A 20,018-nucleotide genomic window follows, 5' to 3' on the forward strand; every position below is an offset into this window, starting at 1 on the left:
TTTCTATATGTATTTTTGGGAGCCCATATATATGGGGGGGATCTAGAGTTATATGGTTTTAGTTTGTTAGTAATCTCCACAGCCCAAGAAGTGACCTTCTTAAAGAGCCTATGAAGTTTTCTAATTTGTGAGTAGGTGGGATTGTATTCAATGGGAAGGTAAGTAGCCCGATCTAATATTAGTGTCTAATAATAGACACTATTCAACACGACTAAATTAATAAGTTCAAATGACAAAGCCCTAACCACTGAACTAAATCACATCCTTAACACTTTCTCAGCCAATGGCTACCCCTCCCAAAAAATACTAAAACCAGTAATCGACAATCCCCCCCCTCCCCCTTCACAAAAAAAGATTACTCTAAATCCATCAGCATTCCCTACATCCAAGGCACCTCGGAAAATATCAACAAAATCCTAAAAAAACATGACTTGACCTCTTGTTACAGACCATATAGAAAATTGGCATCCCATATCTGCTCCCCTAAATACCAACCACTTCCCCTAAACCTAACTGGTGTATACCAGGTCCCTTGTAGCTGCTAATTATCCTATTTTGGCCAAACAGTCAGGACAGCAAATATCAGAATCTCAGAACATAGGCCTACATCCGATTTCACCAGTACAGCCACTCTGGGCTTGCAGACCATGCTCTGGATACTCACCACAGAATAAGGTGGAAGAAAGCCACAGTAATACACTGCAGCAAGTTCAAATATGAAAGACTATTCATGGAATTAGCCTCAGCCTTTAGAAACATGCCAAACCTCAACAAATTTGGATGCATTAGACTGTCCCAAATTTGAGAAACATACATCAGTAGAACTTCAGCCCAAAGGCCAAGAATACCTTATATAGCTTGCTAGGGGGCACCATCAGGACTTTAGGAAAAGGGTAGCTTCCTCGCTTCATTTCTCATTTGCTGTTGTGTAGTACTTGCATGCGCGTTTCTTTATCTGAAGTTTCCATGAAGTTGGCAACGTGACATTGCCGAAATATTGAAAAGTATATATTAAAGTTTGATTTAATTTATATTTCTAGTATACGCTGTCAATTCCTTAAGTATTTAATAATCACGATTAACCCACGTATAAGCCTTTCTACAAGAATTACTATCATCCACGGAGATTCCATTGCATGCAAGACCCGCCATTACGGCAAAATGAAGCTGAAGTTATCGAGACAACTGAATCGACTGACCTTCCTAAAACACTGCCAGGATAATCAGGTAATCCCAAATTGTGTAAAATTTAAGCACCGTTTCTTTTCACAGAAAGCTCTCCGAATCTATAACTACACGAGCCATGCTTTGCTACAGGAACAAATTAACGCTACACGCAGTTCCCTATCTGATGCAAATAGAGCTATTTTAACGCTAGAGGAAGAGCTTTCTAATATGCTAAATCACGAACGTTGGTCACTTCTAATGACATTTTGTGCACTACAGCAAATAAAGAATTCAAAAAAATATGGAGTCGACATATCAACAAGTTTGATAAATTAAAAAAGAACTCAAGATCCAAACCAAAACTACAAACCAACACTGTAGTTAACCTTTCTTCAGTTATTTTGAAGCCTGAAGCACTCAACGCTCTGTCACATGGTCACAATTTCGCCATTGCTCCTAGGAAAATACCGACTGAGGAATTAATGATCCAGATTGAACACGGGATTCGCCACCTTCCAAACCACATCGCCAACGATATTAGATTGGATGTAGCCTGTGCTCTCACAAAAGCTAGACCACCAAAAACCAACATATCCAATAATGAATACAAGGGAATGAAAAAAAAAACAAAGAAATAATTATCGCCAAAGTGGATAAGGGGAACGCCACTGTGGTATTCAATCATACTGACTACACAGGTAAGCTTAATGCTTTACTATTAGATCAGGCTACTTACCTCCCCATTGAATACAATCCCACCTGCTCACAAATTAGAAAACTCCATAGGCTCCTTAAGAAGGTTACTTCTTGGCTTGTGGAGATTACTAACAAACTAAAACCATATAACTCTGGACACCCCCCCCCACCCTGTATATATGGGCTCCTAAAAATACATGTAGAAAATGTGCCATTACGTTCCATAGTTGATGGCATTGATTCCCCCACATACAAACTAGCTAAATATTAGCCAAAGCACTCTCGCACTATACTGGCAACACACCATCACACATTAAAAACTCAGCCCACTTCAAAGCCAGTGTAGAAAACCTTACACTCCAACATAATGACATAATGGTCAGTTTTGACATCTCCTCCTTATTCACAAATGTCCCATCTTAGAGCTAATCCAAGCTAAATTTCTTCCCGATATCTCAGCCCTATTTCAGTTCACAATGAACTCGGGCTATTTCGTTTTTGCAGGAAAAATTCTACAAACAGATAGAGGGGATAGCCATGGGTTCACCACTTTTCCCACCCTTGGCCAACTTCTTTATGGAGACTGTTGAAGAGAAAGCCTTAAACTCTCCCCCACAAAAACCTACCATATGGCTCTGCTACGTTGATGATGTGTTCACTATTTGGCCGCATGGCTCCGATACACTCCTCTCTTTCTTAACACACTCAACTAACCAACACCCCAGAATCAAGTTCACCCTGGAAAAAGAGGAAAACAATAGCCTCCCCTTCCTAGACACACTAGTCACCCGCCAACCTCTGATGGAACCTTGGTTTTCTCAGTTTATAGAAAACCCATCCCATACAGGCAGATACACTCACCAACAATCTCATCCCCCTCCTCACAACAATATGGAGTTATTAAGACGCTATTCAACAGGGCTAAACTAATCAGTTCAAATGACAAAGCCTTAACCACTGAACTAAATCACATCCTTAACACTTTTTCAGCCAATGGCTACCCCTCCCAAAAAATACTAAAACCAGTAATCCACAGCCCCCTTTCACAAAAAAGATTACTCTTTATAAACTTTATAAACTCCAGGCACTGAGAGAGGAGGGAGCTAATCTTTTATAGAATGGATGTCCTCACAGCACTTAAGCTTCTACACACATAAACCAGTTGTTATATTTATCTTTTATTCGAGTTCTTGAATTGCTTGTTGTTTCCACAGCAACAATGTACTGTTAATTTCAGTACTAAATATGTGCTTTTCATTAAAGTTTATTACTTTTTTTTTTCCTTCTTTCCTTTCCTTGTTTGACCATTATGTCACAGGTTTAAAGATTACCTGCACCATTTTTACTACCTTACCAGATGATTAGAGTAGAACTCTCATAGTTCCTATCTGTAAAGGTGGGGAGGGTGGTTAATAAAAGTGAATGTGAGAGTTAGAGGAATTTCCCTACTAAAGTGTTCCAGGTAAGATTTATGCAAGTGCACTTAAGAAGAGGCTAAGAAAAAACGTGGAAGAGAGACTCGCAAAAGAACAAGCTGTGTTCAGGTCAAATAGAGGTTGTTTGTCAGGATCAGATTTTCAGTTTATGACAAATAGTTGAGAAATCATGAGGCTATGACGAGGATCTATACTTAAGTTTTGTAGATCTTGAAAAAGCTCAACAAGATTCCTCTCTCTTCCCAGAGAAAAGCTTTTCAAAATGCTACAATTATATGGACTAAAAAATGGAACATTATACTAACAGTGCATAGTCTATATTTAAGTTGTAAGTCAGCAGTTAGAATTGAAGGAAGTACAAGATGTCATCAAATTCCTGACATGTACCCTAATATCCATGTACAGAATATTATGATGGTACTGCATGAAAAACTTACATCATTACTAACTTCCTATCAACAATTTTCCTCCAAATCAATCTGTTATCTGTCAAGACTCCAACGTTATCAGGATCTTATATTTCTGTCTTCTAAGGCACTTTTTTAAAGTGGATTAAGACAATCCACCTATGTCTTAATCTTTATCTGGATCTTTTTCCTGCCAACCTGACACACAACACTAGTTTTGCTAATCTTTTCTCTCCCATTCTGTTTAAGTGACCATACCACCTGAGATTAGTTCTGACACATTCCTGGATGCTAACAGTGTGAGGTTCTTTCCTAATATCCTCATTTTTAATGTGATATTGCCATTGATCCCATCTGTTCATGCTCCTAATCTTTCTCAGGACTCTCATACCTGTAGTTTCTAGTCTTTGGTCAAGTGTTTCATTTCTAGCCCAGCTCAGTTGGTTTTGAACACTGTCTTCTATATAGCTAATTTACTATTTTGTCTAATTTTGCTCTTATTCTATATAAATTTATTCAGTTGACTTCCTGCCATACTGACTTTGTTGATTCTGTTGTCTGTTTCCGTATTTAATTTACCATTTTCACTAAAAATTGTGCCTAAGTAGCTGAAATAGTTTACTTTTTCTATAGGTTCTCCATTCATGATGCTGTTGATGTTTTCAATGTTTCTGCCTATTTTCATTGTCTTTGACTTGCTGTTGCTGATTTTCATACCAAATTTATTACAACGGTTATTCAACTTAGTCAGGGAATCTTGCAGACTTGAACTGGATTTATTTAAAAATATAACATTATCTGCATAAAGTAAACTACTGAGATTAACATCTCCAATTTTGATATCAGGTTTAATACTGCTTTCCTTCATAATATGATTCATATAGATAATGAATAACAGGAGGAGGGGATAATGTACATCTTTTCTGATACCAGATTTAATGTCAAATCATCTTCCTGTACTTCCTTCATTCTAACTGCTGACTTGAAATTCAAATAAATATTGCTTGATATAATGTCCCACTGACACCATATAACTGTAGTGTTTTGAATAGCTTTTCTTTTTGCCTTGTTATATGCCTTTTCCTGGTCTACAAAACTTAAATACAGATCTTTCTTATATTCCCATGTTTCCTGAACTATTTGTCGTAGAGTGAAAATCTGATCTTGACAGCCTCTGTTTTGCCTGAATCCAGCTTGTTCTTCACCAAGCTTCTCTTCCACAATCCTTCTCAACAGTTTCTCAAGTATACTTGCATAAATCTTACCAGAAATACTGAGTAGAGAAATACCTCTGTAATTCTCACGTTCAGTTTTATTTCCCTTTTTATTGATGGGTACTATTTGTATAGATGGGTACTTCAATTGATCTCGAATTCGTCCCTCTGTCCAGGCCTTCTGAATTATGCAGTGCAGCCACTGTAAGATTTTTATACCTCCATACTTGAGCATTTCTGTTGAATATCTCACCTACTCTAGCTGCCTTTCCACATTTTAATCTTTTGATGGCCTTTTCTACTTCAAGTATGGATATGTATTCCTGATTGCATGCCTGTTGAGTGCTTTTTATCACTGTTCTGTCACTCATTGTTTAATTTAGCAATTTTTCTGAGTAATTACTTCGTACATTAAGGATATCTTTTTCACCAGTTTTCATTATTGTTATTATTATTCAGGCCTCCATTGAGTCGAAAGACTCATTGCGGGAGGTCCCTCCTAGGAAACACAAAAGTCTATCATGCCACTCATTGACCGTTCTCACTCTCACCATTCTATCAAGCAATGCATTCGACGGTTCAACCACCCTCCATGCAAAGAAACCACTCCTCACCCTCTTGCTCACAGCTTCCTTCTGCAACTTCCAGGGATGGCCCCTTGTCAACACTACTTCCTGCTGTTTCACCAAGCAAAAGAACTCCTCAGTGTCATCCCTGTAACCACCTTTCAACAGTTTAAAAGTCTCAATCATATCACTTCTCCTTCTATCTACCAAACTTTGCAGTCTACATTCCCTCAGTAGATCCTTATAACTAACATTGTACAGTCCTGAAACCATCTTTATTATATGCCTCTGTAACCTTTCCACAGTAAATTTATCCCCTTCAAATCCTGGGGACCAAATTTGAGAACAATAGTCTAAGTGTGGTCTGATCAGGGTCTTATACAATGGAACGATAACTTTTTTTATCTCTGCAGGTCAGCATCCTTCTCAGTGTTGCAGCAATCCTCTGGGTTACCTTCACCACCTTTGCAAGAGATATGGGGGTGATGATTGACAGAAAACTGAATTTCAGTTTTCTGTCAGTCATCACCCCCATATCTCTTGTCTCCCCCTACTTCCTCCAATCAAGTATGCAGTCTCCCATCGATATATCCCAAACTTCAAGGCTTTACATTTTGTTGCATTAAATCTGAACCCCATTCATTCGCCCATCTGGCTAGTTTATTTAAATCCTCTTTCGTGTCACCTTTATCATCTCTAATTCCTTTTACAGCACTCTTTCCTCCATTACTTAGCTTTTTAACAGCCTCCAGAATATCTTGCCACCTTCCTGATATTTATTTTCTGTGTTCTTACCAGAGTCTTTTTAAAATAGCTTTTGTTTAGCTAGTTTTACATAGTGTGTAGCTTTGTGTCTGTATTTTCTAAGAGCACAAGCTGACTTATTTGCCAGGAACTTTTGATATGCTTTCTTCTTTTTCCTTCACTGCTTCTTTAACTTCCTGTGTCCACCATGGTGTTTTGATTTTTCTATCCTTGCAGACAACCTCACCACATGCCTCTCTTCTCTGTCTGAATCAATCAATGTTTTCTTTAGGGCTACCACTGAATCTCCAAGGTGTGGTTCCGGTTCTCACGCTCTTTAATTTTTTTTTTTTGAATAATGTTTGTATTTAATCTACAGTTTACATCTGAGAGCTGCTCAACTTTTATTCACTTTAAAACTTTCTTACATGTTCTTCCTTTCAGTATGAAATTCAATTTTATCCTACTGAAGACTAAAATTGAATCAGCAATGGCGATTACCATTTTACACCTAGTAAAATAGGAAATATAGGACTTCTATGTTGGATATAGGAAATATAGGCCTTCTATGTTGGATATAGGCCTTCTTTGTTTGGATATAGGAAATATAGGACTTCTATGTTTGGATATAGGAAATATAGGACTTCTATGTTGGATGTAAAAAATATAGGAAATATAGGACTTCTATATTGGTCTAACCTGGTTCTGGCTCCCACTGTTCAGACCTTAATAAATTTGAAACGGCTGGGTAGTAACCTTTTCGCTAATGCATAGTGATATACACATCCAAAAGGAAATGCACTTTGCATTTTGAGATACATGGTGAGATATTTGATGTGAAGTCAATGGCCTCTGATAGAACAATCGTGAAGATGATTAACATGCAATACTTGGATAAGAGATTAAAACAAGAATATTTCTTTTCATTTATAATATAGTGGTAGTGGTTTGTCATGAATCTGGAAGAAAAGTTGCTATATTTATGAATGCCAGAAATATTACAAAGAAATGAAGAAATTATTGCAAACAGTCATAAAAAGATGTGTTTTAGAAATCTGTTATTTGTCCTTTCACTTGTGTGTGAATGGACATGTATTGTATATGAGCCAATAGTGGACTGATGATATGTAGCTGTTCCCTGACACGTCATCTCGCATTTCACTGCGGTCTGTTTTTGCAACTGAGGACTCTGGTGTGCTAGATGAATATTATTGCCTTAAAATCATACCTTAATTTAGTTGGAGGAAATATCAACTAGTTCTCTAGGTGATTTGTCACTTGGTGGAATGTCACTACCTTACTAGAGGCCTGAAATCATGTTCAGTCTCCTGAGCATGGTAAGAGTGATCATAAGGTGGCCATTGACACATGCATGCATGCTCTAATGAGAAGGGAATAGATATGTCAAGCTGCAAAGCAGGAAATTGTGATCAGTTGTAAAGGCAACCGAATGACATATCATGTCATTCAGTTGCCATTAGTACCATGTATGGGTGGTGGGTTGGGAAAGAAGGTACTTGTTCACATATGATTTCAATGACTTTATATTGTATTCCCTGGGAAACACAACAAGGGGAAGACTGTTCCACAGCACAACAGTTGCAGGGATGAAGGAGTACTTCAGGAGGTGAAGTACTATTGCTCTGCTTTTGTTTGTAACTTTCTTTCTCTCATAGCTTGCTAACCCAATAATTGTGCTTTAACTTGCTCCATATAACTTGATTAATTATCATTATATACCTTGTTTTCACACTGTCAAAAATCACAGAAAATCATTATATACACTTAGTCGTTAGGATAATATGTGCTACTTCATTGTCATTTCCTGATGTTGTATCTTCAAGGGATATGCAGAATGCTGTGAGTATACTATATAATTAACGTTTTTACTGGTTTTCTGATGTCTTTTTCTGATTTAATCTGTTTTTTTTTTTTTTTAACTCCTTGTTTTGTCAACCTAATGTTTGTCTTTTAAGGCACTGCTAATTGCATTGCTCTATTTGGTTCTCTCTAGTTCTTTTTCTTATTATCAGCTTAACATTAGCTAGAAGTATCTTAAAAAAGTTCCATGCTTGGTCTCTAGAACAGATTTTGTGAATTATGTAAAAATCTTAAAAAAAAAAAAAATTTAAAAATAAAAAATATCCTTAGCTCACCCATGGTTCTAATGTACTCTAGGTTTTACAACTTATTAATGAGAAAAGAAACAAAAGAAAAATGCAACTTTAATTACAGACATTTTTTTAGTGGCACTGATTTGGACTTGTAATGTATATCAAGAGTACTTCACACACTACAGGGAATAAAGAAATTTAATCATCTTCATTATTACTGATGTTTTTATTTTTCATATGTTATAGATTTTGCAGCTTGTTAGTGATGTGCTTATACCAGGCTGTTACATGTGAAGTTGATATATCAATCCGATATGCAACAATCTGTCAAACCTATAACAGTGACATGCACAGGCAAGTGGAGGTTGAATTTCTTTGAAAAAGACTGAAGAAGACTGCTCCAAAGAGGTATTGTTGACGTTTTGAATTATGGCTGGAGTAACTAGGCCTAGGCCAGTGCATTATGCCTGTTAATACACTTAATAAACTTGCATGTGCTTGTAAGATGAAAACCGAAGTTTCCAGGAGGGGTAACTGCTGGCCATGTCTGAGACCAGCCAATTGACATGCATAAGGACTCTTTGAAAAAGCCCGTATAAGATTCTTTTCATTTCAATGGGAATTCAGATCTTAATCTTTCCAACCAAAGGGCACTGTTGCTAACTCTGCATACTCTCTAAAGAGGAGGAAGAGAAGTCATTTTGATATATTTGAAGCTGGACAATAGATGGATGGATGTTGACCAGAGCAACCAGTAGTCATATGTTTAGGAGTTTAAGGGAAAGTGGAGTTTTGCAACCAGTTCAGCATGAACAATGTTCATAAATATAATATATATAAACAAGGCATACGGCTGAAACAAAACATTTGTAAGAAAGTGACTAGATTGAGTCTTTGAGAGAGGAAGCATCAAGTAACCTTTTTGTCCTCCTTCTATAGTGAGAACAATAAAGTAGGATGAATTTGAGATTTGTATAGTATTAGAAGTTGTATATAAAAAGTAATGTCTTGAGTGGAAAAGGATTTTTTTTTTTTTTGGCAATATCAGAGGCTGTGGATATGCTTATACTAGGAAAGGGCACAATACAGCATGTATACATGACAGCAAGTAAGTGAAACAAATTGTTTCACTGTGTCATTGTTTCACTTACTCCTTGTCATGTATACATGCTGTATTGTGCTTTGATGATGCTGATTTGAAATTCAATGAAAAGTGAAATATGCCACCCTGATTGGCTGAGTGGTTAGTGTATACACTCTCCAGCCAAAAGGCTGTGGGTTCGAATCCTGCTGTGGGCATGGATGTTTGTGATTGTCTGTGAAAATACTAGTGGTGGTGTAGTTGCAGTTCCTTGTACTTGGTGGACTGAGTGGTGGAGACAGAGTTGTAGAGTGATGTCCTCCCTCGATGAGTCCTTGGACTCCCTGGAGGTGTCACGTAATAATAATAAGCAAGTTAATAAAACATTTTTAATACTGTTAAAAATAACTCATGGCTAGAGATATTATTCTGAGAAGCATGATCTGACCTTGAATAAAGATTTGGATATCATCAAAGGTGTGGGGAGGTGAAATGTGACCTTTCCTCTATTCATGAAGTGAGCCAGGACTGTATTTTGAAATTGAGGTTATCCTTGCTGCAGTGAAATATGCCATAGAGAGCATTGCTTAATGTGTTGGTAATGGAGGATATGTTAACTTGATATTTGAGTGTTCCTAGGTTTGTTAAATGAAAAAAAGGATTGGAATATACTGTCATCAGCAGAATTATAGATAGGATTTGAGATTGGTAGTGAGAGAAGGAAACATGAATAGTAAAAAAGAACAAGAGTAAAGTACAGAGTTCTGGGGTACTTGTATTGGTAGGGAAATCTGAAAAATGGAAGCCATCTCCTGTATAACACATGAACAGCAAAGAAATTGGTGGTACAGTTTTAAAGAGTGGAACTTAGACCATATGATAGAAGTCTGATGAGTAGGCCTTTATACTAGATCAAATGCTCTGGAAATGTCACAAGTTAGCATGAGTTTTACCAAAATTTTCCATAGTTTGAGTCCAAATATGAGTAATGTTGGTAAGAAGGTTTACTGCATATCAAATCTGGTGGAATATATATTGTTGGTCACAGATTAATTGGTAGGAATCCACTTGGTAAAGAATTTTGTTGTTTTGACTTTTTCCATTATTTTTGAGAGAATTGAGGTGAAGGTAATTGGACAGTAGTGTGATAGCTGGCTTTTATCTCCTTTCTCTGGAATTGTTTTATGTAGACTTTTTTTTCCCATGCTGTAGGATAAATTCCAGATGAGTATGAAGGATTGTAAAGATAGCATAGGATCATTATTGATTCTTGAACACAAGGTGATATTGGTATGGTTGTTAATTCTGGAGCATAACTTTTATGAGCACACTTTGGACAGGAGTCCTGATAGTACCAGAAGACTCATGTAGATGTTGAAGAAAGAAAAATGATGCAAAATGATCAGCCTTATCGTTGGTTGTGAGAGGTGGAAATATGGATAGGTGGAAGTTGGATCTTAAGTACAGTGTAGGCTGTGTGTACTGCTGGAGTTCTGGTGTTTAAAACCACTAGTGATATGCTTAATTTTATTCTTTAGCTGTCTTGAAGATTTGTATATAGGGAGCTGGAGTTATGAGTGGAATGGGGGTGGGTGGGTGAAAGCCTTTATTATTATTTTTATTATTATTAAGAGAGACCTCCAGGGAGGCCACATACTACACATACCAGCTATCATACTTAACTAGCCCTCTCGTCCTTTCCCCAACCTCCATAAATTGAAATTCCAATAAGAATTATTTCAGTTATGAAATTGAAGCAGGTGTTATGATTAATGGAGCAAAATTAATGATTATCAATGGTCACCTTTTTATGTGAAATGAATTCTACTCACAGGTGGATTTCATCCATCTCTTTTTACAATCATTAATTAAATCAATTAGATTTAATTAATGAAGGCATGATTTGCCATATCTCGTTTGTGTCCTATTAATTAAAAAATGTAATTTCATAATCACAAACTGGATTTATTTGTTTGAGACTGAAAAATAGCATTGCTTTTACTGACTCTATTTTTTTTATATTAAAATATAAATAAGTAGGCAGCTTTTGTTGTATCATAGCTTGAAATTTATCATCAGTTTCCTGATATGTACCCTCAAGGGGTATACAGGCTATTATGGCAGTACTACACAATTAAATTTCCATTAATACTAATCTCCTGTCACCAGTTTTCCTCCAAATTAGCCTATTACTTGTCAGCTGATATTGACGCATCTAACATTTCAGTCTTTTATGTCACTTCTGACTGAATTGTTCCACTTATATCTTGGTCTTTCCTTTAGACCTTTTCTTGTAATTCATATCATAAATATTTTTTGCTAGTCTGTTTATATATGCTATTATATATAAATGCTATAAAATGTATCTGATATATTCAATTACCATCATAACTTGTTTTTAATATTAATTGGCAAATTTCAGATAAGGAATTTTATGGAGATGTCCCCTAGATCTCACAGTTACCATATTTTGACATGGATGCTGATACTTTAGCAGAAAGAATACTTCTTGATCTTGATGTTGTTTTCAGAAAAGATCCATTAATGTAAGCATTTAAATTTTTTTTTATTTTTGAATTAAATTGGATGGATTAAACATGGCTGAATAGATTAGTTTTCAAAAGTATTAGTTGCAAGTTTATTAATAGTGTTACACTATTAATAAACATGATGTAGACAATGTAAACGTTTACATGACAATTTTCAATATGTATAGAAATTCATGTTTATGTGAATTGACAATTTTATTAATAGTTATTTAATTACAGCAACAAATTAAATTTCCTTATATAGTCTTTTGGATAAGACTTCACAGAAGCAAGATAGACATCAAAATCACTCATTGATATTTGAATAATGCAGGAAATTCTTGCAGTTCTTTATAATTGTTTTAAATTTACAAGAATTGGTATAAGAGTATACCATTTAATTTGATCTACATTAATGCCATGATCTCCTAGTTCAGATTTGCCAACTTTGAGGGCAGATGTAATCTGTATTCTTCATGCCTTACCTTGGTAGAATAGCCAGTCTGGCCTTAATACGTCAGACTGAATGAGCATGGAATACTGTAAATGCATGGCTGTGACCAAGGATGTACTATATCTTTAGAGGAAGCATGGAGATAAGTGTTTTAAATGAAGAGAGGGATATACAGAAAACTGCAATTTCTTTAAAATATGAACTACCTTCAACCACCCCACCAGTCATATATATATTCACATCACTAAAAACATGGATTCAAAGTGTGCATTGAAATTTAAATTGGATTCAGATTCCATTGGAATTACCAGATGTTTAAGCATGAAATAGGTGATATATTTTATCCTTATGGACACATGGGTGGTAATGTATGGAATAGTATATCTTATTGTGATTGTCATGACAGTTACTGAGTGCTCTTTTTAATAGAGATATTTAGTACCTATTAGAACAGATCTCTTTTAGTGTAATTAATTTCACACACACAAACAATTCCTCATCATATCAAAATCCTTACTAATCGAATCTGTATTATTTGCTTACACCAAACATGACTAGCTGAATGATGTGAGTCAACATGTATACACATCTGCCAGTAGTAAATGTGGTCTTTGAGACAGAAAAACTTCAGATACCATCAGAATGATGGGTAAGACATGAAAGGATACAACATTATCTCTTTCAAGTTCCGTGGCGAATTTTCTGTATTGATGGATGTTAATCCAACGAAGAAAATTCTGAAGATCATCTGCAAACTGATACCAAACACGTTTGAGGAAACCCACTGGTAAAGATTTAGTGTTCAAAGTGGCATCACTGTTACTCTCCCATGCTTTTTATACTATTATTAGGCCTGGTCATCACCTTTCTTCAGTATTGAATCCACAACATTTTATGTAGCTCTTGCTTCATAGTCTTATTCATTATTTATCCATTTAACTCCTGTGTGATTTACTCTGCTAACTCTACGGAAATCAGATGTAGATTACTTCAGACATCTGTTGATCACTTCCCATTTGTTGCTTCAACCCGCCTTCTTGGTCTGTAATATTTTGATTCAAAGCTGTTACATGATTTACCACCCTCTCCAGTTAAAACTCTTTCTCTCCAGTTGGAGGCAAAACAGCTATCTCATTTATATACAGATTTTCAGATGCCATTCCTAAACCCAAAGTTCTTGCACTGTAAGTCCCTTCCATCACATGCTGGTTAAAGCAGTTATCCCTCAGTAACTCTAAATTCTCTTTCCTTTGTCTTTCTTCTTCTTCCAGTCTATATCACTGTAGTTTGAAATTACCTGTAATGACAGTTGCTTGTATCCAACTGTTTATACAGTTCCCATCTTCTTCAGGTGATTGTACTTTGTAGCAGCATACAACTATGCATGTTATCCTGTTAACTTCTGCTTCATCCAAAACTGAATCCTTGCTAATATTACTCTACCACCATCATTCAAGATACCACTCAGTGGGATTTAATTCCATCTGTACTCTCATCACATGACATAAGAACAACCTAGATTTCACATGATTCCTAACAACACCCCTAGCTAGCTTCTAGAGATGACTCCAAGTTCTACCTCCACCATCCATAAGCAGCAAAATCTCACTTATGTCTACATTGTAACATCCCTTTATTAACTTGTGTTTTTCTATCATATCGTTTCTCTGCTGTGTGTTTTTCAAACTATGATGACCACATTCCTTCCATCTGTCCTCATATACATAATTCCATAGCCCAGTTATCATTTTGGTTACTCACTGCCAAATCTTATCAGGTGTCTCCTCATGTCCTCATAACTTTGGTGACCATATCTGCACATAGTAATCTAGATATGGTCTTATCAAAGCCTCATTAATGGTACTATTATCCTATGCATTGACTTACCAACTTAGCAACATGACTACTGAACTATCTCATTGTCCACAATAACCCCCCACCCCCTTCCTCAAGTCTCTAGTTTCATTGACTGAATTCATTTCATTCCAGTAAATTTCGCATTAATATAATAATTTACTTACAATATCCTCTGCATCCAAAATGCATACACTTGGCATAAGCATAACCTTACCTTTTGGTAACACCGAACTGACATTCATTGTCACTGTCATAATCGACTGGTTATATGGGCAGTGATACATAATAACTGCAGAATGATGCGAACAGACCTGTTCAAATCATCCTGCAGTTATCATGTATCATCTGCATTGCATATCAATCTCCCTAACCTAACATTTCCAGCAAATAATGTCCTACTGAGTCCCTCTCCATGTGATTAACATGTGGGCACCACTGGTCACCATACATTACTTTCTATATACATTCCATGTGTAAGTTTATTTTGCAAGCCCATCCTTTTGAGTTTGTATAACAACTTTCAATGTGGAATCCTGTCAAATGCCTTAGCAAAATCAATTCTAAGAGCTTCTTGCTTTTATCCCTGATGCTTCTAACATTTTAGTATATATACAGTAATGCCATATACACTGATGCTTCTGGCATTAGCATATATATGCATGATAGCTGACCACCAAGGTTGATAAATGTTCAGGTCACTCTTAAAAGAACATAACTCCAGTTTTCTATTTGAACTGTTTTATTCCTCAATCAAATCCTTCACCAAATTTCAATGCTTTTCACATTTCTTTGTTGACAGAACTAGTCCTGCCATTCTTGGGGTCGTTGCTAATATGTTCTCATTCTCTGGCTGTTATTACACTATCATTAAATAGTTATTACTATTTAATGCACTTATCCATTCTTTCATGCTAGTCAGAAATATTTATTTTTCCTGACTATGCAAATTCTTTTTATCTGAATAGCAGTTTCTCCACACACTTAACACTGAAACCATCCTACAAATACAAATCCTTTCATCCCCCCCCTACAACATAGTGCATGCCACTTGCCATTTGTCTTGTACAATCTGCTCATTGAATCATTAGCAATCACAGTTCTCCACTTCATCTCACTCATGTCATACTATGACAAGACTCACAGTTTTGACTGTTTTGCTTCACTTAACAGCTTTCATATATTTTTCTCATACCATACTTTTTCTTTCAAGAATTTCTTCAGAATGACACAACCATATTCATGCATTCTACTTGGTTACATCTAGCTGTAGTCATATAATGAATCTTCACTCCTGGGAAACACACTTTCATTGTTTGTTATCCAACTTAATCATGAATTCACCATATCCTTTTTCATCAGTTTTTTTTTTTTTTTCTTGTACCTGCTTTTACTTCATATGTTTCATTTCCTTCCTTTCAATGTGGAATCCTGTCAAATGCCTTAGCAAAATCTATTCTCCAAAATATGCAAAATGTTGCAAACTGATTTGCAAAAAAAAAGAAGTTAGTTATTGTTAGTGTATGGTTAGTTAATTTTTTAACTAACCATACACTAACCATCATCTGCAGCAGTAAACACCTGCTTGCCTTGTGAGTAGTGCCATTTGCAAGATAGATGCAGGTTTTATATTCCATGTTCAGGATTTCATATAGTACTAGTTTTCTTTTAGCAGTTTTCCAAATTGAGCTGTTTGATAAGTTATTGCTATCTAAGCAGTCATAGCTGCATAAATATATTTTCTTTATCTTCCTGGCAGTCATTTCTTTCCTTTCTATTCATTTTATAAAGCATCTGTTTTATTTTTCTGCTCTGCACTGCTAAATACTAATGTATTTAGCAGTGCAGAGTTTACTTTATACCTTTACTGTTTTTGCTTGAAACAAATTTTTGTTTCAAGTTCAGCAGTTATTTTCCTGTCAGTAGTTATTGGCCACTACGAAACTTGCTCAGTACCAGGAAAATCAATACTGATGTAAAGACTTCATCCATATAACAAACAGCCAAATAAACTTTAAAAAAAAAAGCCAAATAAGCTTTTCTTTCATCCTTCTTTTGCCTGTTCCTTGGCATTTTTGATATAGCTGTCTAGTCTTTCTTCATCAAAGTCTTCCCATGACTTTTGTTTAACACTAACTTGGCTTCTGACATTTTTTTCTATTCTCTTAGGGTACATGATGAATTACTTGCCAGGATGTTTTGTACTATAAAGTTAGGATTTTTATCCTTGCACACAACTTATTAGTATATTCCTCTCTTTTTGAATCAGTGTTTTCTTTGGATTTTTGCCATTGATTCGCTAATATTTAGCTGTTTTCAGATTCTTTCACTTTTTCTCCAATAATATTTGTATATTTGAATTACCAGTTTATCTCCAAATTCTGCTCAATTTTGATTTTTCAAACTTATTTTCCAATGTGATATTTGCTTTTATCACTTGCTCTTTCTTTCAAATCTGTACATTTTTATCCTGAACAAGTGTGAAGATATCACTATGAACAATAATAGTTAATTTCTTTACTGTTATTGTTGATAGTAATTGTGCACAGATTTGGTTACCCTGGATTTCTTGGTAATGTGGAAGTGGTGGAGATGATCCAGAAGAGAGTGACCAAAATGGTGACTGGTCTGTGCTCTATGAAGATGGTGATGATTTGTGTATTATTTAAGAGAAAGAAGAGAGAATATGATAAAAACAGTTTACTAAAAGGGGCTTTATAGAAGTGATGCTAAGTGATTATTTAGTATATGACAGGAAGACTGAGAAAAAAGGGATCTGGAATTTGTATTAGTGTGGTTTGCAAGGGTATTTTTTTCCTCTGCTACTATGTACATGTTACACTGCTGTGTATATTGCTCTGCACTTGTACACATGCTGTGCATATAGCACAGTACACAATAATTACAATTTTGTTCAAAATACAATTATTTCATTGTAATTTGAATAAATATTATTTGTTTTAAGATATTTTGTATACTGCATTAATATGAGAAAAGAAAAAATCAATCAATAAAAAGTCAAAAGATGCAAATAAAATGGTATCCCTTGTTTAATGCAGAAATTTACTTTACATGGATTTTTTATGATGCATCCCCCTGCTTAAAATGAGGGTTGCCTGTATTCGAAGAGTGGTGAATGAGTTGCCAAAGGTGGTTGTGAGTGCCTTGTCACTGAATTGAGCTCTGAAGAACTGTGATAAATATTGTATGAATAATTATTAGTGGGGGCTTCCTGTTATGAGTCTTTGTAATTTATAATAATAATAATGAGAATAATATATAAAAAAGAGTACAGGTGGTAAAGAACACAGGAAATAAGTTAATTGATATTCATTCTTTTAACTATTAATATGACAAGAACCTGAGAAGATGGTCATTGAGATTTATTTGTTGGTGGCTTTTGTTGCAGATCCTCAGTATGTGCTCTAGTGATTTCACTGGAAGGGCTGGTCTTGTAGTTGTGATGAGTGGCAAATGGAAAAAAAAACTGGGAGGAAAAAAGAAATTTTACTTAAAAATGGATCTTTGGCAGCCTAGAGCTTATTTAATATTAATCACTCCATGGAAAAGAGCATTAATCTTGATGGTGTAACCACTCACTTCATCCACTATTTGAAACACCTTTTTGCAAAACATCACCCAGTTTTGGTAATTCTGTTGCTAACTTCCATACTCATTCACAATCATCTTTGGTTGTGCTAGCTAGTTTTGATAGTACTTTTCATAGTACATTTGATAGTACATTTCATTGTTTCTATTCTTTTCCTCTGTATTTCTTGCTCTACTTCTCCTGAGTCTTTTTTTACTCTTCTATTTTCCCAAACCACACCATCACTGGGATCAATGCAGTGTGATCTGTAAACAACTGGAAAGGGAAATCTTGTCAGTGTGTGTATTACTTTAGCCTCCTGCATCAGCAAGATGAGTGGTCATCGATGGTTTGGCCGGGATCTTTGAGCTAGGGAACCTTGCCTAGGTCACTGGAGTTGTGGGGCCACTATGATATCAGGATAGGGTAGCTTTGTCTACCCTAACCTAACACCACAACCATTACTCGTTGGATAGCAGGTGTCTTTGATGGGTGGGGACTGCTAACCCTGAATCTTTCTCCTTTTGAGTATGTCTTTCATCCTCAAAGGGTTGTCAACAAGCCTCAACCATGTCCAGAAACCATTTGCACATCAGCTGACCATGAGATTAAAAAGAAGAAACAGCTAAGATATCTGCTACTATCCCGTCTTTTCTTCCCCCCCCCTACACAAAAGTTTAAACTTCTTCCAGGGAGTAATATCAGATGTCTTACTCTAATATTAGAGTCAAGGAAAATATATGTTGTGAATGCTATCTTAATATCGAGTGATTGCAATAAAGTCTATTTTGAGGCAAAAGTGCTATGCTACTTCACAATTAGGATATGTTTACTTGAAGTTCTGGGTGTTGAAGTGCGAAGGTTCTTTAGATTGTAAATACCAAATTACATTAATAGAACAATTTGTGAAATCATTCCATAAAGAATTTTGCAGTAACAATTAATATCTTTTGAGTTAGGACTCCAAAATACAGATAAAGTCTGTTTATTATTTTATAAAGAATTAATTTGGAATTAAAAGAGAAATTCATCAGCATTAAGTCTTCTTGTGTAGCACAAGGAAAGAAATAAATGATCCTTCAAAGCATTAAAACCGAATGTAGTTCTTTCACTCATGTTCTGAAAAAATAATATACATATTTTTCATAACAAGTTGGTTCAATTTGCATTAAAAAAATACTTGTAACCTTTTTCATCTTTAATGGAGGCTCTTTGTGTTCTTTGATCAGCAGATGCATACTCTCCAACTCTCAGCTCATCTATTTGTAATTTGAAAAAGTTTGTAGATGTACTTTGCATGAATAGCTGTTTCACTTAGTGAAGCATTTATTTATTTGAATCTTTCTCCTTTTTTTCCATAGCATAATCACATTCAAGTGTAATATACTCATGCCATGGCAAAAATACTAGTTCTATTTTCTCTGAAATCTGCAAGTACCAAGAATACTACAAGAATAGCCTTCGCACAACTCATTTTGAATGATATACTGAACTACAGGCTATGATAATGATGTATTTAAATATTGAATATAGTAATTCTGAATATTAATAAAAACTTCTATGGAACCTATAGAAATTCTTTTATTAATATTTTAACTTTCAAATTGATATGGTATTGCAAATTTTTCTTACACAGAGATGAGTTTGACATTCTTCCAGCAACAGAAGATGTCTTGAACAAATGTCCAGTCATTCATGTAGAGCACAAATTAGCATTAGAAGGCTGGTGTGTGAAACATGTATATCTTTACTCTTATTCTCGTTTGATGAAATGGCGTGAGCATCAGTATAAAATTGGTAAGGATTTTTATTTTTTTTATTATAGCATTTAATGAAATTCCATAATGTTTAATGGGGGAATTTTTATATAGTATAACAGTATAGAACAACCTAATATTTTTGAGAAAAGTATATCAAAGATCCAGAGGAAGACCAGGATTTTGGTGAATTGATACAGTAAGCAGTACCTTTAGAAAGCGCTGAAATATGACATCTGATATTAGTGGAGTCCTGACAGATATTGATTTTGGAGAAAAATTGACAATAGAAAGTTAGTAATGTTGTAAACATTACTACCTTCTTGTTGTCAGTATGTAATGTTGTAAACTGTCATGTAGTACTATTGCATATATGGGTGGTCCGAAAAGTTCTTGGCCTAACAATGAAAA

At 35.4% G+C, this 20,018-nt stretch overlaps 1 protein-coding gene across 1 annotated transcript in view; it reads left to right on the plus strand.

Annotated features, from left to right (window-relative positions):
- The window catches only part of temp (protein prenyltransferase alpha subunit repeat-containing protein tempura), a 74,222-nt gene that overhangs the window by 4,021 nt on the left and 50,183 nt on the right, over window positions 1-20,018 (plus strand). Inside the window, exons 2-3 of the mRNA XM_090402584.1 lie at window positions 11,848-11,971; window positions 19,487-19,647. Coding sequence (XP_090258710.1) covers window positions 11,901-11,971; window positions 19,487-19,647 — 232 coding nt within the window. The 5' untranslated portion in view covers window positions 11,848-11,900. The remainder of the gene's footprint in view (window positions 1-11,847; window positions 11,972-19,486; window positions 19,648-20,018) is intronic.

The sequence above is a fragment of the Typopeltis vanoorti genome, chromosome 13 (assembly GCF_054136105.1).
Source record: "Typopeltis vanoorti isolate ZY-2024b chromosome 13, IOZ_Tvanoo_1.0, whole genome shotgun sequence".
Lineage (NCBI taxonomy): Eukaryota > Metazoa > Arthropoda > Arachnida > Uropygi > Thelyphonidae > Typopeltis > Typopeltis vanoorti.